This window comes from Lithobates pipiens, unplaced genomic scaffold (assembly GCF_037356315.1).
Source record: "Lithobates pipiens isolate NorthernLeopardFrog02 unplaced genomic scaffold, aLitPip1_a1.2 Scaffold_8, whole genome shotgun sequence".
NCBI lineage: Eukaryota > Metazoa > Chordata > Amphibia > Anura > Ranidae > Lithobates > Lithobates pipiens.
The window spans coordinates 115,075,680-115,100,510 of record NW_027507903.1 but is presented as its reverse complement, the minus strand read 5'-3'; the positions used below and the strand labels follow the sequence as shown (position 1 = coordinate 115,100,510).

At 46.0% G+C, this 24,831-nt stretch overlaps 1 protein-coding gene across 2 annotated transcripts in view; it reads right to left on the bottom strand.

Moving 5' to 3' along the window:
• The window catches only part of NPTN (neuroplastin), a 124,231-nt gene that overhangs the window by 32,828 nt on the left and 66,572 nt on the right, over positions 1 to 24,831 (bottom strand). For both annotated transcript variants that reach the window (XM_077473779.1, XM_077473780.1), the window contains 2 exons: positions 20,443 to 20,540; positions 18,879 to 19,012 (listed from right to left, as the gene is read on the bottom strand). In XM_077473779.1, the coding sequence (XP_077329905.1) occupies positions 18,879 to 19,012; positions 20,443 to 20,540 (232 nt within the window). The remainder of the gene's footprint in view (positions 1 to 18,878; positions 19,013 to 20,442; positions 20,541 to 24,831) is intronic.

Genomic DNA, 24,831 nt, shown 5'->3' with positions numbered 1-24,831 from the left:
TCAACGGAGGAGTTGCAACCTTAAACAGCCACCTGCAAAACCTTGCAGCCGAAGCAAGCATCCGAAGATGCGCTCACATCAACCTTGTAAAATTTAGTGAAGGTGTGGAACGGACAACCAGGTCGCCGCCTTACACACCTGAGAAACAGATGCTTGATGTCGGAAAGCCCAGGAGGCACCAATTGCCCTGGTATAATGTGCCGTGGCAGGAAAGGGAGGCGCCCGCCTCCTTATGGCATAAGCCTGAACCACAATCTATCTGATCCACCGAGAAATTGTGGCAGACGAGACCGTCAGGTCCTTCTTCGGATCAGCCACCAATACAAATAGCGAGTCCGACCTCCAAAAAAGAACCGTAGCAGTCAGATACACCTGCAGAGCCCAGGCCACATCCAAAGAATGCAAAGCAACCTCTTTAGGGTGTGACAGTCGAGGATATAAGGATGGAAGCACAATGCCCTCATTTAGATGAAAAGCCGAAACAACCTTTGGAAGAAACGAAGGCTGTGGGCGCAGCACCGCCTTATCTTTGTGGAGGACCAAGCAGTCAGACTTGCATGACAAGGCCGCAAACTCAGAAACCCTCCTGGCAAATGTAATAGCCACTAACTAGAAAGACTACTTTCTGAGAGCATCAATAATGTTTTCAAACAGCGGTTTCTAAAGCACCAAGAGCACCAGATTCAAATCCCATGGAGGCAGCGGTGGTCAAACCGGAGGGGCCACATGTCGAACACCCGGAACAAACATACTCACCAGTGAATGAGTCTCCAAGGGTTGCTGGAAAAAAAAAAAAAAAAGACAGCCAATCTTGCTGATATCTTCCCCTTAATGATGCTTAAGGCAAGAGTCTGATCCACTCCTTGCTGCAAAAACAGCAGGATCTTGGAAACGGAGGACGCCACCCCATCTCTTCACACATGATAAATCTTCAGAGAAGATGACTTCTGTGCCCTCAGCATAGTGGAGATTACCGAATCCGACAGACCTCTGTCTCTTAGCACCTGGCTTTCAACAGCCATTCCATCAAAGCCAGTAACGGTAAAGCAGAATGAAGTATTGTACCTTGCAACAGAAGGTCCTCCCACATCGGCAGCCGCCAAGGAACATCCGCCATCATTTGTACTATGTCGGCGTACCACGGACGTCGAGGCCAATCTGTGGCAAGCAGAATCACTGGAATCCCCTCGGCCTCCACTCTGCGAAGCAGACGTGGTAGAAGTTCGAGTGGTGGGGGGGGGGGGGCATAAATCAACAGATGTCCACCCAGGGATCCTTTTGCCTGGCCACAAACCTCTGTAGCTTCCGACTGAGTCGAGAAACCGGGAGATCCAAATCTGGCATGCCCCACCTTGGGGAAAAAAGCAAAAATGCATCCGGATGTAGCAACTACTCCCCTTGGTCCAGCATCTGACGACTTAGATAGTCCGCTTTCCAGTTTTCTACACCCAGAATATACATGACCGACAGAGCCGGCACGCGCCGCTCTGCCCTCCGCAGGACCTGAGCGACCTCCAGTGCTGCAGCCAAGTTCCTTGTTCCTCCTTGATGGTTGACATACGCCACCGCTGTGGCGTTCTCCAATCCTGACCGAACGCCCCTGCAGCCTCTGTGACCATGTGGAGAGGCACCACCTGATTGCCCTAAGTTCCAGCACATTGATCGGCAGGCGGGAATCTTCCATGGTCCAGCAACCCTGGGCCGACTGTATGCCCCAAACTCCCCCCCCCCCCCAACAGGTCTGGCTGGCGTCTGTTGTGTTAGCCGTCCAATAAAGAGGAAGGAATGATTTCCCGAACCGAAGGGCCGGCCACCTCAGCCACCAGAGCAGGGAATCCCTAACTAGCTGGCTCAACCGAATTTGACAATCCAGGGACAATGAAGATTTGTCCCATTTGGACAAGATCTCCTATTGCAAGACTCGTGTGGGGAATTGAGCATATGGTACCGCCTCGAAAGTGGCCACCATGAGACCCAGGACTCGCATGCAAAAATCGCAGCGACGATCACCTGTGGGACAGCAATAACTTCACTGCAGCTTGAAGAATCTGCAGTTTATCCGAAAGGAGAAAGACTCTCGACTCTGAGGAGTCCAGAAGACAACCCAGGTACTCCAGGCGTTGAGTTGGCACAAACACAGACTTCTGTAGGTTCAGTACCCAACCAAACTCCCGAAGAGTTTGCAAGGTGATTGCCATAATTCTGGCAGAAGCTGCCCTCAGGAGGTCATCCAGGTAACCCACGATTGCGATCCTTCGCTGCCTTAGCAAAGCCAAAATTGGGGCTAGCACCTTGGTGAACACCCTCTGTGCCAACGCCAGGGAAAGGGGAGAGCTACAAATTGGTAATGCTTGTCCCCGACCGCAAATCACAGAAACCTCTGATGCTTGATGCATATAGGGACATGGAAGTATATGTCCTTGATGTCCAGAGATGTCCATTTCTTCAGGAAACTCTCCTCAAAGGGATAACGCACCACCATGCGTTTCGAGACTGAAAAGACCCAATGTGGTTTTCCCTACTCATTGTAAATAAACTTATCACAATAAGTTGGGTAAGGAAACTTAACTGGGCCAGCTTGTGGGACCCGAAAATAATAGACACCTCTGTAGATGCCCCCGCCATATCCTCCATCTTTAGGTTATCCCGCACCGCTGTGATAAGTGCTCCTACAATCGCTTTTTCCTGCACTGACCCGGAGTCATTCTCACGGTCCGAAAGGTCCTGGTCCGCATCCTCTGACATGTCAGAGCAGGGGCTGCCTGCCATAGGGCCCTCCCCCCCCCCCCCCCCCCCAGTCTGAATCAGAGCTTTCCCCAGAAGACTGTGGGGGGAGGCGGCGTTTGCGCACACACGCCGCTTCCATCCTGGCATCAATGGCCTCCAGAACCGCTGACAGAGTGCCCATAGGCACCGCAGGTGCAGGGGAACCGGTTGCCATAACAGGGATAACTGGGGAAGAAGCGCCAGCTTCTGACGCCATGCTGATCCACACTCGCCTGTCACCACATAGGGACCTAAGGCAAGTCACACAAAAGGTCTACCCTCCTAGCTGCCACAGACTGAGGTGCCCCCCCCCCCCCGCAGGACTCACCACCCTGACCCAGGTACTGCGCTGCTGCTGTCTGCTCTCTCCCCTGTGTCAGCCATGAGGTGTTCTGTGTAAAAAAGCGTGCTGTTCTAGAAGGAAACAAGCACCCAGCGCTAGAGGCAAAACAAGCCGGGACTACTAGAAAATGACCGCCGGACTTCCAGAAAATAGCTCGAAGGAAAAAAACTGTGGCTACAGAAAATGGCCGCTGCCTCAGGAAAATGGCCAGAACATGTGTCGGCCTCCTCACATGGCATACACACGAAAACACCCCACCGTGGCCCAGAAACAGGGAAGAGGACAAGCGGACCCCCAACACCCAGCGCAGCCCCCTGCCAGGATCCGGAGGGCCCCCCCCCGGCCAGGTATGTGCATCCGCACCCCCATGTCCCCGTTCACACAGCGGTCCATAGCATGGGAAGTAGGGAAGTGACAGGAAGAGAAGAAAGGGAGAGTGGGACCCCTAGTCGACCTCCCAGGGAATGCCCAGATGCTCCATCCTGCCAAAACAGGTGGAACCATACTTACCCCTCCTGCAGGGACTGCTGGATGCATTCCAAAGACAGACCCATCACCCGAGCAGTACGGGGTAGCTGTCGGCCACGGCACACTGCGACAAAGACAGCAGTAGCCCAGTCATATGTGTGCCCCGGAGCATATAGCTCACCGGCCGCCCCTGGATCAGACGGGGCATGTCGTGGCCGACCCAGCGTGTAGCTAAGGCCTGCTCACGCTCGATGGCCAGGCTGGGGAGACTACCAGGATCTATTATCCAGCCTGTCACCCAGTCCAGCTGTTGATTGTAGATCACATGAATCAAAAATGCAGAAAAAAAGAAACAATTCCCAGGACCAATGGTCCCACCGGGAGCCAGGTCCTTCGACACTAGGCAGAAAAAAACTGAGATGCTGGATGCAGTGTGAGGGGCTATAGCTAGTAGGAGCGTCCCCTGGATGGTACTGTGCAGTTTTGCTGTTTTTAACACTTTCTGCCTAGTCCTCTCCTAATAGGGTGATATAACCCTAAGGTCAAGATGAAGATGCTGTGTCCGTCAATGAACAAAAAAGGAATACAATCAAATGTGCATGAGTCTCTTTTATTTTTGGATTTTTCATACATTTACATTACAAACAATGCAGAAGGAGGTACAGCTGAGACATGTTTTGCTATACAAGTTTATTCCCGTTGTGTGTATTGGAACAAAACAAAAAAGGGGAGGGAAAAAAGTAAATTGGACATAATGTCACACAAAACTCCAAAAATGGGCTGGTCAAAATTCTTGACACCCTTAACTTAATATTTGGTTGCACGCCCTTTGGAAAAAATAACTGAAATCAGTTGCTTCCTATATGAATCAATAAGCTTTATACTCTCACCTGTAATTTTGGACCACTCTTCCTTTGCAAACTGCTCCAGGTCTCTTATTGGAAGGGTGCCTTTTCCCAACAACATTTTTAAGATCTCTACAAAGGTGTTCAATGGGATTTAGATATGGACTCATTGCTGGCAACTTTAGAACTCTCCAGCGGTTTGTTGTCATCCATTTCTGGGTGCTTTTTGATGTATGTTTGGAGTCATTGTCCTGCTGGAAGACCCAAAATCTCGGACGCAAACCCAGCTTTCTGACACCGGGTTCTACAGTGCTACCCAAAATCCTTTGGTAATCCTCGGATTTCATGATGCCTTGCACACATTCAAGGCACCCAGTGCCAGAGGCAGCAAAACAACCCCAAAACATCATTGAACCTCCACCATATTTCACTGTAGGTACTGTGTTCTTTGTATGCCTCATTCTGTTTTCGGTAAACAGTAGAATGATGTGCTTTACCAAAAAACTCTATCTTGGTGTCATCTGTCAACAAGACTTTTTCCCAGAAGGATTTTGGCTTACTCAAGTACATTTTGGCAAACTGTAGTCTTGCTTTATTTTATGTCTCTGTGTCCTCCTGGGTCGCCTGCCATAGCGTTTAATTCCATTTAAATGTCGACGGATAGTTGGCGCTGACACAGATGCTCCCTGAACCTGCAGGACAGCTTGAATTTCTTTGAAACTTGTTTGGGGCCGCTTATCCACCATCCAGACTATCCTGCATTGCAACCTTTCATCAATTTTTCTCTTCCGTCAACGCCCAGAGAGATTAGCTACATCGCCATGGGTTGCAAACTTCTTGATAATGTTGCGCACTGTGGACAAAGGCATATCTAGATCTCTGGAGATGAACTTGCAACCTTGATTGTTGATATTTTTCCACAATTTTGGTTCCCAAGTCCTCAAACAGTTCTCTTCTCCTCTTTCCGTTGTCCATGCTTAGTGTGGCACAGACACACAATGCAAAGACTAAGTGAACTTCTTTCTTTTTTATCTGCTTTCAGGTGTGGTTTTTATATTGCCCATGCCTGTTACTTGCCCCAGGTGAGTATAAAGGAGCATCACATGCTTGAAACAATCTTATTTATCTACAATTTTGAAAGGGTGCCAAGAATTTTTACCAGCCCATTTTTGGAATTTTGTGTGACATTATGTCCAATTAGCTTTTTTTCCTCCCTTTTTTTGTTTTGTTCCAATACACACAAAGGGACTAAACATGTGTATAGCAAAACATGTTACTGCAATACTTTTCTGTGAGAAATACTTGATTTTCTGGAAACATTTCTGGGGTGCCAACAATGTTGGCCTTGACTGTAGAAGACAGTTTTTTTTGTCTGGCTTTTTTTTCCTTTTTTTTTAACCTTGTGATTCTGCTAGTAACACTTCCTTCCCTAGGGTAACAATGCTCAGTGTATTTTGTCTATGAAGACGCAATGTCACCCTAGGAGGGGAAGTAGGTTTACACAGTTACAGTAGGTAGAACATCTTGACCTGTCTTCTGCACCATAACCTAGGGGGTGGTGTTCTGTATTGCACAGAGGGAGTAGGAACAATCCCAACTAATAAGAGTTCAGCAGAAAAAAAGCTTTCTGGCAGGAGCAACAGTTTATTTTTTGCACTTATCAAATCGATACACTAAGTATTATATTTAACAGGCCGCAAAGAGAGCAAAGTCATTTTACCGATCAGTTCATATATATGCAAATTGGTTCCATTTTGGGCTGCATTCAATTCGCATAACTTGTGAACCATGTTATCCGGGGTGAATGAAAAGAGGGCCCTGTCTGTTTTTCAGTCCAGTTCAGGTGTGATTTCAGCATCAAATTCGCACCTGAACTGCTGAATGGAAACCACACAGGACTGCACTAAAACCGGACCTGCATATATTATGAACCCAGCCTAAGAGTTTACAATTTACATGTAGAATGCCATCCAGAGATACAAGGAAACCGATTGCGTGTTTACCATGGCAGCCAATCATTTTTAAGGTTTATATACACTTTACATTTAAAAATGGCACCCTAAAAGGACAGGCAGGATTATAATTTGGCTCAGATCTCCATATTTAGGGACTTATTGGGCTCTGGTTCACTTCCTCATTACACAGATTGTTTTATACAAGCGCTTGAAACACTTTTTTAAATGTAAGTGTATTACCTTTTAATAATGTCATATGGAATTACACTATATGGTCTTCTCTATCCTTTCCTACATATCGGTTGTATCCTGACATTTTACTTATCTGAGCGGAGACTGACCTTTCTCCAAAAGTTTTGGGAAATGCTTTCAAAAGTTTTGGGACACATCTGCAGGGATAATTTTTTTTGGCTGTCTGCTGACATTCGAAGCTCTATTTACTCATAGAATGTATGTTCTGTTGGGTCTGAGCTATCTGGTAAGCTCATATCTTCACTGGTGGTGGTCTTGTCACATTGATGATTGCAAGATACTTTGTTTTCTCGGTCATCTGAAGAGAGTGTGCAAACTTCTGACCAATCACTTGGGACTTTTGGCACGATCTTTAACCACTTGCCGACCGCCGCACGCCGATGTACGTCGGCAGAATGGCACGGGCAGGCATAAGGGCTTACATGTACGTCCTTGCCTGCCCGCCGGTCGGGGGCCCGATCGGGCCCCCGCCCGGTGCCTGCGGCGGTCGGTATTCGTTCGGGAGCGATCCCGGACGAGGGGACGGCCATTCATTCATGGCCACCCCCTCTCGATCGCTCCCGGCGAATGAAAATGTCCGGTGACATCACTTCCTCTCCTGTAATGTAAACACAGGAGAGGAAGTGATGTATTCTCTCCTCCGTGTCGGTAGTTTTCGTTCCGGCACCGAGGAGAGAGGTTCGGTGAGTTGCACCAACACACCCCACATACAGTAGAACATGCCAGGCACACTCACACCCCCCCTTTACCCCCGATCACCCCCCAATTACCCCTGCCCCCCCAGTCACAGTGACACCAATTGCTTTTCTTTTTTTTTTTTGCATTGGTGTCATTTGTGACTGTAGTAACTGTTAGGGCAGTTAGGGTTAGCCCCCTTTAGTTCTAATGTGCCCCCCTAACCCCCCCCAATAAAGGTTTAACCCCGTGATCACCCCCCGTCGCCAGTGTCACTAAGGCTGGGTTCACATTGCAGCGGTTTATGAGAACGAATGTGATTCGCACCGCACTGCAGTGCAAATCACATCTGATCTCTGTGCGATTCGAGTTCAGCCATACAGATAGTATGGCTGAATTCGTGTCGCACCCGCCGCAAATTCGCACGGGACCCTTTTTTTGGCCCGCAGCAGAATCGGATCGCATGGGTGTTCACACCATGCGATCCGAGTTTGCAGATCGCACTGCGATATGCGAACTGATCTGGGGGTGTCATTAACATTTCACTGACACTCCCAGCAGTTCGCATAGGGCAGTGTGAACTGCCGCCGGGAGGCATGCGATGCTGGAACCCGCCGCGGATTCATGGCGTTCCCGCATCGCTCCAGTGTGAACCCAGCCTAATAAGCGATAGTTTTTCTGATCGCTGTATTAGTGTCACAGGTGACGCTTGTTAGGCAGGTAGGTATTTAGGTTCGCCGCAGCTTTTTATAGCGCCAGGGACCCCCATATACTACCGCATAAAGCCCCCTGATTGCCCCCTAGTTAACCCTTTCACCAGTGATCACCATATAACTGTTACAGGTGACGCTGGTTGGTTAGTTATTTTTTTATAGTTTCAGGGCACCCGCCATTTATTACCTAATAAAGGTTTAACCCCCTGATCAACCGGCGGGTGTCATTTGTGACTGTAATAACTGTTAGGGCAGTTAGGGTTAGCCCCCTTTAGTTCTAAGGTACCCCCCTAACCCCCCCAATAAAGGTTTAACCCCGTGATCACCCCCCGTCGCCAGTGTCACTAAGGCTGGGTTCACATTGCAGCGGTTTATGAGAACGGATGTGATTCGCACCGCACTGCAGTGCAAATCACATCCGATCTCTGTGCGATTCGAGTTCAGCCATACAGATAGTATGGCTGAATTCGTGTCGCACCCGCCGCAAACTCGCACGGGACCCTTTTTTTGGTCCGCAGCAGAGTCGGATCGCATGGGTGTTCACACCATGCGATCCGAGTTTGCAGATCGCACTGCGATATGCGAACTGATCTGGGGGTGTCATTAACATTTCACTGACACTCCCAGCAGTTCGCATAGGGCAGTGTGAACTGCCGCCGGGAGGCATGCGATGCGGGAACCCGCCGCGCATTCGTGGCGTTCCCACATCGCTCCAGTGTGAACCCAGCCTAATAAGCGATCGTTTTTCTGATCACTGTATTAGTGTCACAGGTGACGCTTGTTAGGCAGGTAGGTATTTAGGTTCGCCGCAGCTTTTTATAGCGCCAGGGACCCCCATATACTACCGCATAAAGCCCCCTGATTGCCCCCTAGTTAACCCTTTCACCAGTGATCACCATATAACTGTTATGCCCCGTACACACGAGCGGACTTTTCGACATCCAAACTCCGACGGACTGAGTCCGGCGGACTATCCGATCGTGTGTGGGCTGCAACGGACTTTAGCGAAGCTAAAGTCTGACGGACTTTAGAAATGAAGCATGCTTTAAATTTTCCCGACGGAACTCCGCCGGACCCGGTCCCCTTTGAAAAATCCGCTCGTGTGTGTGCTACTCCGACGGACTAAAACCGACGCTAGGGCAGCTATTGGCTACTGTCTATGAACTTCCTACGTCGATTCCAGTCGTACGTCATCACGTTCGACTCCGTCGGAGTTTGGTGTGATGGTGTGTGGTCAAGTCCGTTCGGTCGAAAAGTCCGCCAGAACTCCGTCGGAACTCCAGCGGAACTCCTTTGGAGGTCTGTCAGACTTAATTCCTCTCGTGTGTACGGGGCATTACAGGTGACGCTGGTTGGTTAGTTATTTTTTTTATAGTTTCAGGGCACCCGCCATTTATTACCTAGTCTCACTAGTGTACCCCTAAATTTAGGGGTGTCTACTTTCCAAAATGGGGTCATTTGGGGGGGGGTTTGTGCCATCTTGGCATTTTATGGCCTTCAAAACTGTAACGCCCTTAGAAAGCCTGAAGGCGGTGCTTGGTTTTCGGGGCCCCGTATGCGGCTAGGCTCCCAAAAAGTCCCACATATGTGGTATCCCCGTACTCAGGAGAAGCAGCAGAATTTATTTTGGGGTGTCATTTCACATATGCCCATGGCATGCGTGAGCAATATATCATTTAGTGACAACTTTGTGAAAAAAAAAAAAAAAAAAAAAAAAGTTTGTAATTTTCCCGCAACTTGTGGCAAAATATAAAATATTCCATGGACTCAACATGCCTCTCAGCAAATAGCTTGGGGTGTCTACTTTCTAAAATGGGGTCATTTGTGGGGGTTTTGTGCCATCTTTGCATTTTATGGCCTTCAAAACTGTAATAGGTAGTGAGGAGTGAAGTCAAATATTTACGCCCTTAGAAAACCTGAAGGCGGTTCTTGGCTTTCGGGGCCCCGTACGCGGCTAGGCTCCCAAAAAGTCCCACATATGTGGTATCCCCGTACTCAGGAGAAGCAGCAGAATTTATTTTGGGGTGTCATTTCACATATGCCCATAGCATGTGTGAGCAATATATCATTTAGTGACAACTTTGTGTAAAAAAAAAAAAAAAAATTTTTTTTTTGTCATTATTCAATCGCTTGAGGCAAAAAAATAAAATATTCAATGGGCTCAACATGCCACTTATCAATTTCCTTAGGGTGTCTACTTTCCAAAATTGGGTCATTTGGGGGGGTTTTGTACTGCCCTGCCATTTTAGCACCTCAAGAAATGAGATAGGCAGTCGTAAACTAAAAGCTGCGTAAATTCCAGAAAACGTACCTTAGTTTGTAGATGTGACAACTTTTGCGCAAACCAATAAATATACAATTATTGACTTTTTTTTTACCAAAGACATGTGGCTGAATACATTTTGGCCTAAATGTATGACTAAAATTGAGTTTATTGGATTTTTCTAATAACAAAAAGTAGAAAATATCATTTTTTTTCAAAATTTGCGGTCTTTTTACGTTTATATCGCAAAAAATAAAAATCGCAGAGGCAATCAAATACCATCAAAAGAAAGCTCTATTTGTGGGAAGAAAAGGACGCAAATTTTGTTTGGGTACAACATTGCATGACCGCGCAATTACCAGTTAAAGCAGCGCAGTGCCAAATTGTAAAAAGACCTCTGGTCATTTACCAGCAAAATGGTCCGGTCTGAAGGTGGTTAAATGGACTTTTTTCACTTAAATAAGCTTTTTTGCTATATAACTTTTTTTGTATTTCATTGCTTTAATGTTGAAATCTGTTTTTGGACAGTTTATTTTATGTTTATTTAAATTTATGTTCATATATGTATGAGCCTAGTGTCATTATACCAGTCACTTCTTTATTGTTTATTATTTTTCTCTGACACCTCTTTATTATAAGATTGGTTGTCAGTACCTGTCACTACTTAGTGTGTCATAAGATTGGTTACTAGTAATTGTCACTATTTAGTTTGTAATAATGATGAAAAGGAACAGAAAAACTGAAAGAAGGTGACCTGAAGGTGCGCTGAGGTCAGTATGCCTGAAAGGGGCAAAAATGTACAACAGGCAGCGAGATGAAAATGCTAAGTTTATTTAACTAGAAACAATCAAGCAGTCAAATGAAGAAACGATTGGGACATCTCCGACACTGGCTCCGGGACGTACCTGGCGTAGCATGAAGACCTCCACCTGCACAACCTGTTAATGATGTGCACGGGGACTCCCTGGTGTGAAGCCGCAGAGGCTGCCCCGATCCTAAAAGAGTGACTCGAGTAGGACTTGGGGTTGAGCCCTAAATTCCCCAAAAGAGTGCGGCAGTATTTGATAAAAAGTGCCGAGGTGAGCGGGGCTCCGTTAAAGGGCAAAAGAGGACTATCCCTGGGTTGCCCCACCAGCTGGACCAACAAAAGATCAAAAATCATGACCGGGCACCAACCAGAGTTGATCCTAAAAAACCTGATATCTGTACCGGTCCCAGTTTGTTGCATCTTACATGCCTCTAAAGTGTAATAAAAAATGGTCAGGATACCTGACTAATTGACTAATGGACAAAGTACGAGACCCAGCCCCGGTACGAGCAAACTTCCCTGGCCTAAGAAAACTGTAGAAAGACAAATTGCCGCCTTCAGTACCAGACTAGGTAGTAGCCCAAAAGGAGACCTAGACAAGATGACTGACAAGGCACGGAAAATATCCCCGGAGATAGGAAGCCTATTATTGGGGCTCGGAGAGCTACTCTTCTGAATACCCCTAAGAACCACCTTGACAGAATGAGCTGCAAACACCGAAGGACTACCGGGATATTGTAAAGAGAAAAAATGCTGCATGCCCGCCAAGTAACCCTTAATTGTACAGTGAGATAACCTGAGCTGGGAATGACAGTATTCCACAAAAGCTAAAATTTATTGAACGTCCAAACAATACGACCTGGGGTACAAGGTGCGAAACGTCTGAAATGCCTTCCAAGCTGTGTGGTAAGCCCCCATCTGGTGTTGACGGACAGTGACCTGTCGATCAACCCCAATGCGCCTGCCCAATGTATATCTAATCCATCCTCAGGAGCGAGAACTGGGGTAGGGGGTCGCCGAGACGTCTGCGTCCGGAACATGGCGGAAAAAAGATGAAAAATCAAAAACGGGACAGAGCGTCCGCTGCTGAATTTTGCACGCCACTAATGAAACTGCATTGTATGTGAAACCTAAATTTAAGCGACAACCAGGTGAGTCTGCGTAAAAAATACATTATGAGCAAGGAACTAGACCTGCCTTTATTGACGACTTCAGAAATTGCCTGATTGTCCATAAAACATGTAACCGTATAACCTGTCCATAAATGCCCCCACACCTGGGCTACAGCCACTATGGGGTAACCTTTGAATAATGCAGATGTCTGAAAGAACCTGGGAATCATACCACATTCCTCTGGCCATGCCCCTGCCAGCCAATGTGTATTGAAAATGGCCGCATAGCCTTTAGAGGCGGTGGCATCGGTAATCACTTGTAAGGAAGACATTGAACCTGCTGGGATGAACATAGAAATGCCGTTCCAGTGATGGATGAACTCATCCCACATGTGTAAATCTGACAACGGTGCAGAATCTAAAATGATCCTAGAATCTGAGTCAGGGGCCGCTGGCAGCAAAGCCAGCAACCGGGAAATGAAGGACCTGCCCTGAGGAATGATCCTCATGGCAAAGTTCAACATGCCCTGTAACAACTGCAAATCTTTCCTGGAAGTGGCTTGGGAAATTAAAAACCCATGGATCCGTTCTTTAATTCTGACCAACTTATCCTCTGGCAGGCTGGCCTGCATGGCCTGAGAATCCAGTACGACACCCAGAAAGGTCAGGGTGGTAGCAGGGCCCTCCATCTTCTTGTCTGCCAAGGGAACGTTGAGTGCAGAAAAAAACAGCTACCAACTTCTGAAGATCCAAAGGTACTCGGCCCGCACTCTCAATCAGGAGGTAGTCATCTAGGTAATGAATAACCTCCTGACAATGCTCCCTCTGCCTGAGAATCCAATTGAGCGCCTCTGCGAACACATTAAAAAAGTAAGGACTACTCTTAGACCCGAAGGTAAGCTTGGTGGCGAAATAGTACATTCCCCTCCACTTCACTCCATGCCACTGCCAAAGCGCAGGCTGAATAGGAAGGAGCTTGAAAGCATCGGAAATATCCACTTTAGACAGCCAAGCATTCCTTCCTGCACAAATGATGCGTTGGATAGCTAAATCCACCGATGCATATTTTTGCGAAAATTCCTCCGAAGCAACCAGGGAATTCAAACTAGGCACTAACTGAACAATGAAGCATGGACAAGTCATAGATTAACCTTAATTTATTAGAGAATTTCCCTCTGACCAACATCAGAGGGTTGACCCTCCACTGGAGGTGTGGAAAAAGGCCCGATGAGGAAACCCTTGTCCAGCTCCGATTGAAGCAGCCAATCCACCGCCTCCATGTCTGTTCCTGCGGACAATAAATTCTTGCACTCAAAGGTGCCCTGTGGTAAAGTGATGAGCCCCGTATGAAACCCGTGCGTAAAAACCTCCACCAAGAATTGCTGTAAAGTGGGAGATGGATGACACTCCAAACAGGCCTGCAAAACCAAGACATTGATCCGGCTTAGTCAGGAAAACTTCCCCTGTTTGAGAGAACAAGATGACTTGGGATGTGCCCTAAAGCAGCTGGCACAGACATGTAGGAGACAACACTGGCTGTAATTACATGAACCCTGGTTGAAATTGTTGCAGACTTGTGATTTACCCAAAAACTGAATAGGGCGGCCAAGTTTGCAAATGAAGTGGAAAGTCCCGGAGTTGGTAATAAACTAGAGGGACCCCTGGAGTTGCCTGGCACTGACGGGGGACCCATAAGAGGGCCCCAGTAAATAGTATGCGCTGAGGACTGGCAAGTGGCGCAGACAGGGGACCTCAACCCGGCAAAATGACGACAAAAGAGTTCGGTGTCCACCTTGATCTAGTCAGTCGTGACCTGGTGCTGAGCGAACACTGCCGCCGCTTTAGCCAAAAAGGACCGATGGTAATCATAAAAGGCCGACCCATCATACTTTTGCCCCAACTCCACCACCGCGTATATATACAGGTCAAGCTCCTCCCTTCTCTGAGGACTTACCAAGCAAACAACATCCCTGAAGATGCCGAACGCTAGAACGAAATCAGGGTTGGAAAGTTTTCAACTGAGCCTGTGGTCCCTGGTATTGAATACCATGGACACGTCGCCACAAGCGTATGACTTGTCCGCGATGTCATGGGCCGGGATCAAGAGGGAGGCTAAGTTAATGTCCTTACCATCCAAAATATCTTTTTGAATGTTAGCCGGGATGAAATGGGCTGGAGTGACTGACAATGAACTAGCACTATTACCTGCTGCTGATGGAATGACCAGAGGTAACCCCTGGACCGCTGATATGTCAAGAATCACAGGTGCCACTGGTGCTGGGCACAGAGGACACTCCAAGACCTCCCCCCTGGCTTGTAACTCCTGAAAAGATGTTGCCAACACACTAAGGGAGGAGTGAATCAATGTGAGCGATGCACCCACAGAACGCAAGGTAACTTGTTCGGGGGGGTAGTGCCTGAAGCACTGGGGAATAAAAGTCTGAAAAGTTCCACTTTGCGAGCTGAAGCCAGGTAAGCGACACCTTTACGGCGAAGTTCGGCTATCAACCTGGGGAGCGTCCAAGACCTGATGGAGGGTGTGCTGTCATGTTCTGAATCCCCAGCCTGGGAAGGAGGGATGATCTCAGAATCCTCAATGTCTGCTGCCTGAGACATGATCTAATTGACACAAGTGACAGTGAGTTAGGAAACCATACCTCCAAGCCTATAACCGAGACCATTGTGATACTAAAAAGATGAGTGAGTGATGAAACCGTAAAATGATGACCCGGCCCCAACCAACCATCCCTCCCCATCACAAATGTACCAACACTCCCGTGCGTAGACTGTGATATAGAGAGAAAACTGGAAATGTGTTTGAAATGAAATGGATAGAGCCGAGCCACCTGTGGTTTGAACAGGTAATTAAAAACGTACACTCAGGCCCTATGAACCTGAAAACGTGTCAGGTAAGATAACAAGAAGGTGAAATGACAAAGTATGAAATGAATAAAAAGACTTGCCACTAAGTAATCCTGGACCGAACCTGTATGCATACAAATATTACAGGTACCTCAGTAGTGAAGCAATGTCGTGAAACCCAACCCGGTGATATCCCACCTAGCCCTACCATAGAGGACCTAACCCAAGGTAACACCACAACCTACCTGAATAAGCCGAGACTGTGAAACTAAAGAAGAAAACGACCCTGGGGTTCTGCAACCATGCCGTAAGCTTAAAGCGGTAGTAAACCCGCTAATGTTTTTTTTTTTACCACCTGCAAATCAAAAGGCATAATGAGCTAGTATGCACCGCATACTAGCTCATTATGAAATACTTACCTTAGAACGAGGCCCCGACATCTGGCCCGATCCACGCCGAGGGAGCTGACATGCTCCCTCTGCGTTTCTTCCGGGTATCGCGGCTCCGGCGCTATGAGTCACTCCCGTGCATGCGCGCGGGAGATTTCATTCCGGCCGGTCGGCCACTGCCGGATTTTCAGCCGAGAATCCCCTTGTGCGCATGCGCCGCTGCAGTCAGCAGCGCACACCGAGGGGAATATCTCCTAAACCATACAGGTTTAGGAGATTTTTTTTTTACCTACAGGTAAGCCTTATTATAGGCTTTCCTGTAGGTAAAAGTAAAAAAAAAAAAAAAAAGAAAAAAAAAAAAAAAAGTATACAACCACTTTAACAGTACGTATAACTGACTAAAGGACAAGGGAAATGAGACATGCCAAATAACCATGCGAACCATAGATGGAACAAAAGAAACAGAGTTCTGAAATGAGCAATATATTACTGATCCCACAAAAAAAAAAGTGTAAAATGCACCGAAAGGTAACCCTGAAAGAAAATGAGAGGCCTTGATGACTTATGAGCCTGAAAAGACCCAACAATCGTAGCAGTATGAGGGGTTTTTTTTTCCCTCCCCTTCCCCCTCCCAAATCCCTGAAAGCAACCCCCTATCCGTCTTGGCCGAACGCACAACCCCCCCCCCCCCTCCTTACCCTGACAGAACCGCCCCTAAACCCTGCCCCGTACCCTTGTGCGTGCACCCTGTCTGGACTCTAAGACCGGACCGAGCCTTCCCAGTGACATAACCAACCCAGATCTGACAGTACAGGCACTTACTACGCTTTTGACAAAATAAGTACAACTTGTATTAGCTGATCACACCCACACACTTCCAACCAGCTCCTGTAGGAAAAAGGGGGGGGGGGGGGGGGGCATAAGCATAATATGACATTGGCAGCATAAACTGAAAAAATGAAAACCCAAACCTCTCCACCGTGAAATGTAGTAAGGCGCCAGAGCCCGGGGACATGAAATGAACATGATACCGAACTAACAAGCCTGACCCCACTGACCAACTGGCCTGGATCGACCGTAAATTAACCTGAAACCAGAATAAAATATTGTCTGCAACATACCGGCTGCTTCCCCTGCATGGACATTCCAGCAAGAAATATACCTATGTTAGCCAGTGATGCCCCTATAGAATGCACCGCTGCTATGAGATCAGTGCCACCCCCCCCCCCCCAAACAAATAATTAAGGCAGCGTCATCTGCCGGCTGTGACCACCCCCCCCCCCCCACACACAAACGATTAAAATGAACCCCACATTGTGACAATCCCCCCCCCCCATCAGAATGCAACCATACCTCTAACCTGAAATGACACCCTCTGCCAACCTGTGACTAGCCCCCCCGCCCCCCCGGAATAAATGCCCCCCATGAAAAAGCCAACCCCCCACCAACTACCTGACCCTGCACGACAGCAGGGAGAATAGGAGCCCACCACCGCCGAACACCTCCACGAGTGGCACCGGAAATGCCGCCGGCCGTTGCACCGGAAATGACACATGCGATCGTAGCCCAGCCTCCTAACACCGTGATATGCCCACGACCTTTTGAATATCCAACCGGGCAGGGAGGAACCGAGGCCGTCTTATAACGGCGAGGCTCCTCCCACAAATACAGGCTGGCCTGCATCCCGCCTTCCTACGTGTCATAAGATTGGCTATCAGCACATGTCACTATTTAGTGTGTCCTTTTCACACATTATAGCACTTAGATTTGTTTAGCTATGTTATTGTTTTAGCCATTTTAAGCACTACATTTTATATATCCATTTACTTTTGAAACAAACTTATCCAGTTGTTGTGTTAGCTGCTGTTTTTCTATTTAGTTTTGGGAAGCTCAGGGTTCCCTTGATTTTACTCATTACACAGAGGAAGCAAGACTTCAGCATACATCACAACTTTGGAACCTATGTAAAGGAGACACCCTGGGTGGATAAGACATGCAGTCTGTGCAGCACACAATGGAGAAAGTAGCGGTGGCTACATTGCACTGACTTTTTGGCTTGGCTTAACAGGGCATGGTTAAGTCTGAGCCTACCATTAGTGTGCGCAGTCCCTGTACCCATACAATAATTACTCACAGACACAAAACAGAGATTGCAGACAGAACCAACACGAGTCTACCATAAAGAGGAGCTCCAGTCTCCTAAGTGAAAATTAAAAGTCAGCAGCTACAAAAAAAATAAAAAATGTACAGCCACTCACCTGTCCCACGATTCAGCGGTGTGCTCACCCCAGCTGTCTCCCTGCTCCCCAAGACACTGGGCCACCTTGCGAGGAGAGGCCCGGGCTATGGGGACCTACTCTATTCTGATCTTCTACTTTCTTTTTTGTTTCCCACTTTTTCTATTTTTCCCCCCCCCCCATTTCTCGCTTCCTTGTTTTTGGTTTGGTTATCATATTGATAAATGTTTTGGTAGGATGCTAAGGGGGGATGGTACAACTTCCCCAATTGTATTACATTCTCAGGATCGGGACCCCCCTGGGTTGAGGAATCCGAAACTATTTTAGATGCTAACGTTATATTTCACTATGTTCTGGGAATGTGTATGACAACAATTTGCTGTAATGTCACTTGATAATTATTCTTATTTGTTGAATTTTTGGGCACCTAGTGGTTGATACCTACGGGCTTATAGCCTTAGAAAAATGGTCATGCCAACAAGTAGACCTGGATTGCTATGCCGGAAACTTCTTGTAGCAGCTCTTCTGTACAGCCGGTCAGGGCCTCTGATCACTTTGGTTAATGCATCCTCTTTTGATGATAACCTGATAATGTTCAAATATAATTTTTTTGTATTGTTCTTAAAATTGTTATAAAAATTATTGAAAAGAAAATTTAGAATAGAGAATATGACAGTATTTTATTTTAAACAGTTAAGGGCCGGTTCACACTAGTGTGATGCCAGACATCGCATGTAATTCGCACCGCATTGCTGTGCAGTTCACATGCAATGCAAATTCAGCCAAACTCTATGGCGGTATTCGCAACGCAAACGGACCAAAACTTGTGCAGGACCCTTTTTTGTCCACACCAGAATCGGATCACATAGGTGTTCACACCTATGCGATCGGATTATGCAAACCGTGCTGCATTTTGCAAACTGATTGCGGGGTGTCGTTAACATTGACTCCGCAATCAGTTTGCATGAACAGGTTTGCAGTTTAGATGCGGTTCAGATTTGAAGTGCATCTAGTGTGAACCGAGCCTCATATATAGAAACATATATTTTATCTAGAATCTGGTCGATTGTTCCAAAAAGTGCAAACAAGTCCACACACAGCATTCTTTTCAATTGGGTCTTCACATGACAACACGCCAAAATATCAACTTCCAATGACATTTTTGATTTTGGAGGGTTTGTTGTACTTACATTTGGCACGTCATTAATCAACTTGAACCAAAACCAGTCAGGGTGTGGATAACCTACACATTTACAATATAAAAGAGCTTCTTCACCTTCATTTTTGTTCTCGCTTTTTTTATGCCCAGTGATTTCTGGAGCAGCTGAAACAAGAAAACACAGCAGCTAAAACAGATATCCTTTATTCATTCCAGCATGTGTTTACCTACATACAAGACTAACCAGGAAACAAACCTTCACTTCTTTGCAAGACCAAACTGAACATTTAAGGCCCTGCAATAATATAGCTGGGCTAAAATGAAAGCACTAAATGGGGGGGGGGGGGATTTGTATAGGATTAGGCTTATGAAAATGTACTTGCCTTATTTTGCTGGCCAGCTTTAGTGCTGAACAACAGATGATTTTTCAAATATTTTTGTTACTAAACTCTTATATTAAAATAACAAACATGTTATACTTACCTGCTCTGTGCAGTGGTAATGCTCAGAGCTGCACAACCCTCCTCTTCTGGGGTCCCTGGAGGTGATCTTGGCTGCTCCTCTGCTTGATTACCACAGCCAGCCGCTCTCCATGTGGAGAGGTACTCCCAACGCTCCCGAGTTGTGCATCTTTGGAGCTGCGCTCCATAGAATTACATAGTGGGACTTAGGCCTGCCCCCAACTTCCTCCGATTGACTGCAGCAAGAACCAATTGCTTCTGCTGCTACTTGAGTGCTGTGTAAAGAGGAAAAGAGGGGAGAAAAGATGCACACAGGGCTCATCTCTTTTTCCCTCCACACAGGGAAGAGGGGCACAGGGAGACTGAAAACATTTATTACAAGCAATGCATTACGGTAACAAATATTTTTAGGTTTAAACATTACTCTGCATAATTTTTGGGGGAAGGGGGGTAAAATGTTAACTGCCACAACATTCTGACAATGCTATTTGCCTGGATTTTTTCTGGTTTCCAAGCTTCCTTACTGACCCCTTAAGAGTATGTGGAGCAGGTATTCTGTGTGCTCCAAACAAGCTTTCAGGTTAGCGAGAGACTAAAGAAGTATTGATGCTAGAGATGGCCAACATTTGCAGAAGGTTCGGTTGTGGCTAATGCTTTCTTTTTTTTGGCAGATACTCACCAATTAGTCTAAAATCTATTTTCCCTTGCAGGAACAATTTAGCAGTGTACAACTTTCTCAGAATAGTCTTAAGAAGACCGCTTACTAGCTGATTTTTGGCTACCTTTACAAATTATTCAAGTGCTGCTAGACGAGATGAGTGAACCACAATAAGGAAAGAACTGATTTCCATTTATTCCAGTTCTTGATTCTCCAGAACATGTACCTACTGATTAAAGCAATTCATGAATCCTGATTGCTTGGATTCACAAACCATGCAACTGAAAACTGTTCAGATCTATTATGAACAAACATAGTGAAGTGCAGGTGATGAGCACAGGACTGACCACATTATTATTACACCTATGTTGAAAATAAACTTATGACCAATTTTAGAGATTGTTCCTTTTTACAAAGAACAATTAACTCTTTTAAAAAAAATAAAAATAAATAATATTTGTCTTTTGAAAGACTACCTTTTACTTCAATGGTTGCATTGACTGATGGAGAACCGTTGGAAAAAGTAAATACACACAAATATTCTCCTGAATCCTCAGCTTTAGGTTTAAGGATCCTATAATCAAAAACAAGCAGAGTACGATTAGTGGTAATAAAAACATGGTTTAAATCACAACATGCTTTTAGAAAATGAATGCAATTCATATGTAATAGTGGATATAGTCATGAAAACATAAGGAAGCTACAAGGAAAGGTGCTTATATTTATAAGAACTATGCTGTGAATAGCTCCCAAGTCCACTCTTAATTATAACTTGCCAGGCTGCCAATAGAATATATAACCCCAGTCAGGGCTGGTGAAAAGATTTTTGACACCCTAGGCAAAACCTCATTTTGCAGCCCCCCCCAGCGCTCCCATCAATGCCGCCTCACCAGCGCCCATCAATTCCGCCTCACCAGCGCTCAACAATGCCGCCTCACCAGCGCCCATCAAAGTTGCCTCACCAGTGCCCATCAAATACAGAATCAGGGGGACATTTGGCAGATCAGTCAACAGTCAATATAATGCATATACACTCACATTTTAAAATTACATTTCATTGTCATCACATTCACATAGATCTCATTCACTCAGAGAGAAAGCAACAGTTTTTTACTTACCACACGGTCACACTAGTAACACCTGTTCCTCGCTGGCACCAACTCTACTGTATTTGCCAGCCTGTGTACCTGCGTCGTGTGGTGCCTCTTCTCTTCCAGCCAGCCCAGGCTGCACGCACCTGGCCCCAAGCCCAGAGAGCGGCCGTCAAGCGCCACGCTGACACCGTCATTCTGTATCCCATGATGATGCATGCTGCATCCATCCTCCATCCATACTTTGTTCCAGGAGAGTGTGTGGGGGGGGGCAGGGGTGCTGTGCTGCTGAACTGACATGTGACACACAGTGACACTGACACTGTAGAGCGGAGAGGGGGTTGGGGGCGGCTGCTGTAGTGTGTCATGTCACAGACGGACTGACAGAGAGCGGACAGTTGAGGGGGGGCGCGGCTGCTGCCTGACACTGAGAGCGCCCTGGGGGTTGCTGAACAGTGACTGGTCTGGACAAAGCGTTACTGGCTCACTGCGTGAGGTGATAGCAGAAAAGAGAGGAGGATTACCGTCAAAGGATTATTGGGGCAGTGCTGCTTGACATGGCACTGGCATGGTAGTTGTGCAGCCAGGAATAAAAAAACCAGCGGCCGGAGCGACCTAGGCAGCAGTGCGCCCTAGTGGTAGCACCGGCCCTGACCCCAGTGCTTCTAAATTTGTACAAATATAGATCAGCGCTAGCTTAGGACTACAAAAAATAATAAATATCAGTGGATAAAGTGTTCCAACAAATTAATCAACTTACACACATGAATATAGTGAAATTGTGAAAATCAAAAGTCCAGGGAGTCTGTGTTATACAGTCCTTATATTAATTACCAACTGCATCCACCACATGCCAATGCTCATCATAAAAAGGCTCACCGGAAAGTAAAAGGAAAACAGCACCTGGAAGCGCATCAAAAACTCATTAAAAAAAATGCATGTAGGAACGCATCTGGAGTGTTTTTGTGGTGTGAACCGGCCCTAAGAAAAAGGAGTCAATTCTCTCTGATGAGAATTACCTTATCCATTTTATGTAGGTAACCTGGAGTGATGTACTCTAGTGTTCTCTCTGGTGAGCCACAGTAATATCACAGGATCTGGGGTTATACATTTTATAAACTGAGTGATATTTATATTTAATACTGAAGTCTTAAACCACTACATTATGGGAATTTTTTCATTTTAATTCTGATCTAAAATGCCTCAGGAAGGAGAAGAGTGGTAGAGCAAGGAGCAAAAGTGCTTTCACACTGGGGCGATGCGCTGGCAGGATGTAAAAAAATGTCCTGCAAGCAGCATCTTTGGGGCGATGAAGGAGCGGTGTATACACTGCTTCTCCACCGCTCCTGTCCATTGAAATGAATGGGCATCGCTACCAAAGTGCCTAGACATCGGTGCTACATGGGCGCATTTAACCCTTTATTCGGCCACTAGCTGGGGTTAAAAGCGCCCCGCTAGCGACCAAATAGTAGCGCTAAAAATGACGGTAAAGCGCCGCTAAAACGAACAACGTTCTACCACCCCAGTGTGAAAGCAATTTAATGGTTTGAGAGAGATGCTGCACTATGGACACGTTTTTTTGTTTTTTATAAATGTTGCCCGAGTCAAGGATTAAAGAAGGCGGTAAAGGCATGAAGTGGGAGTTTATGGTGTGAGACAGAAGAATGACCTAACATCTGGGGCGACTACCCCTTTTAAAGGATAAGTTCACTTTTTCAGGCAAAATTTCACTTTTCACAACAGAAGTCTTTTCTAATGTTCTTTTGTGCCCAAGCCATCCCTATGTTCTTCTCTCTCACTTATCTAGTCTATGAAATCTTTGAATTTTTACCCTTGTTCAAAAAAAAAAATCTACCATCAACTATGTAGTGCACGGGCCTGCCTGATAAAAATGTAATGGATTGTTCAGGTGGGTTCTCCTATTACACAGTTTCTGTAAATCTAAATTTTCACAGAAACTGTACAATCAAGACTGCATAGTGTACGGAAAGCTTTATACAAGTATATGGGATGGAGACATTAAACCGCCAATGCTCTTGTAATCCAGGTCCATCTCAGGGAAAGGGAGGGTGTAAACACACCAACTTCAATATTCTGCCCCATTCACATAGCATAGTGGGAGCACTCATTTTTTGACATTTCCCGCAACATACATCTGGCAGCCCATTAATTTCAATGGGTTGCTCTAAGACAGCCTTTCTCAACCTTTTCAACACAGAGGAACTCTTGAAATAGTTCTCTGGTCTCGGGAATCCCTTCTAAAAATTAGAAATCTACAACTCATGGTACATTAGTGTGATGGTCAGTAGAAAGAATGGTCCTTACACTTGTGGTCATTGGGAAGAATTACCTCCTTACAGATAGCTAAAAAGATCAATGGCGTGAGTGGGAACTTATCTTAGAGGCAAAAATTGCCCAATGCTGAAGGAACTCCTAGCAACCTCTGGAGGAACCCTAGGGTTCCACGGAACCCTGGTTGAGAATCACTGCTCTAAGAGAAATTATGACAAAAGCAGTACAGTAGGTCATGGGCCATTTTGGCGCATTGGGGTTTGCACATTTTGTTTAACATGCTTTTGTCCTGTGTTTATGTACTTGACAAATGGCATTTTTCCTTCAATGTTTTGGGTGCCTTTAACAATTTAATGGCAATGAAAGCACAACTAGTTCATTTTAGGTGTATAAAAGGTGGCTAAACACTATACAATCAAATTGTACAATCTCCTTTAGATTTACCAAAGCTATAGAAATAGGACACACACACACAATCACTCTGTATCCAATCAGGCCGGTCCTTGCACTACATAGTTGATGGTAGATCTAAAGGAGATTATACAATTAGATTGTATAATGTATACAAACTTCTAGGGACGCGCCTACGGTTTCCAATACTACAGGTCTGCTCATTGGCTGTTGTGATCACTCAGCTCCAGCACTCTATGCCAAAAGGAACTATACAAGAAGGTAACATATAAAACAAAAATCAGTAGTGGGCTGTGGATTCAGGTAAAGCAGTGCTTATTGATAATGAGTGCATGCGAGTACAGATGTGGGCGGGAGCAATCTCTTGGGAGGGAAAGAGCAGGTGCGGGGTGTGTGTTAAAGTAGAAGTTCACCTTTTGCAACATGGTACACCCATATTCAGGGTGTAATAGGTTACAAATCCACCAGCTTCCTGATGTAATAGGCCATCATCTTCCCCAGCTCTCTGTCATTCTCTGCAAAGAACGTCTGGACATCCGGCCACACAACTGACTTACAGAGTTCTGTGAATAGAAAATGACAAGGTCCGGCAGCCTTTATGGCTGTCAGCTTGTAGTTCTCAATGAACTGAACTATCATGGTGCTGCTAAGAGCTGTGGTAGTTCCTTGATGCTTCCTGTTAGTAGCTTCTTCGTCATATGATGTATGGCCAAACAGCTTACACACAGAGTCTGCAAGAGCCCTGCATTGCCGATTGTGGGTGCAATGCTTTCCAGGCTCTCAAAAATAATAAAATGCACATTGTTTTACCTGCAAAAACATGTTCATTTATTATTATTAAATTTTTTTAAAGGTGAACTCATCCCTTGATGAGGTCAGCTACTGAACTACTTTCTTCTGTTCACTAACAGTTTTCCCATTCCAATTAACAGGACGGGTAGCAGGAGGTAATGGAGTTTATGCCTGTCCTAGAAGATGAAGAAAAATTCTCTTTTGGTATTATTGGTACATAAGGAAGCTGGAATTTAGAAGAGAAAAAAAAAGTGAACTTTGACCTTACGGGGAAGAGCT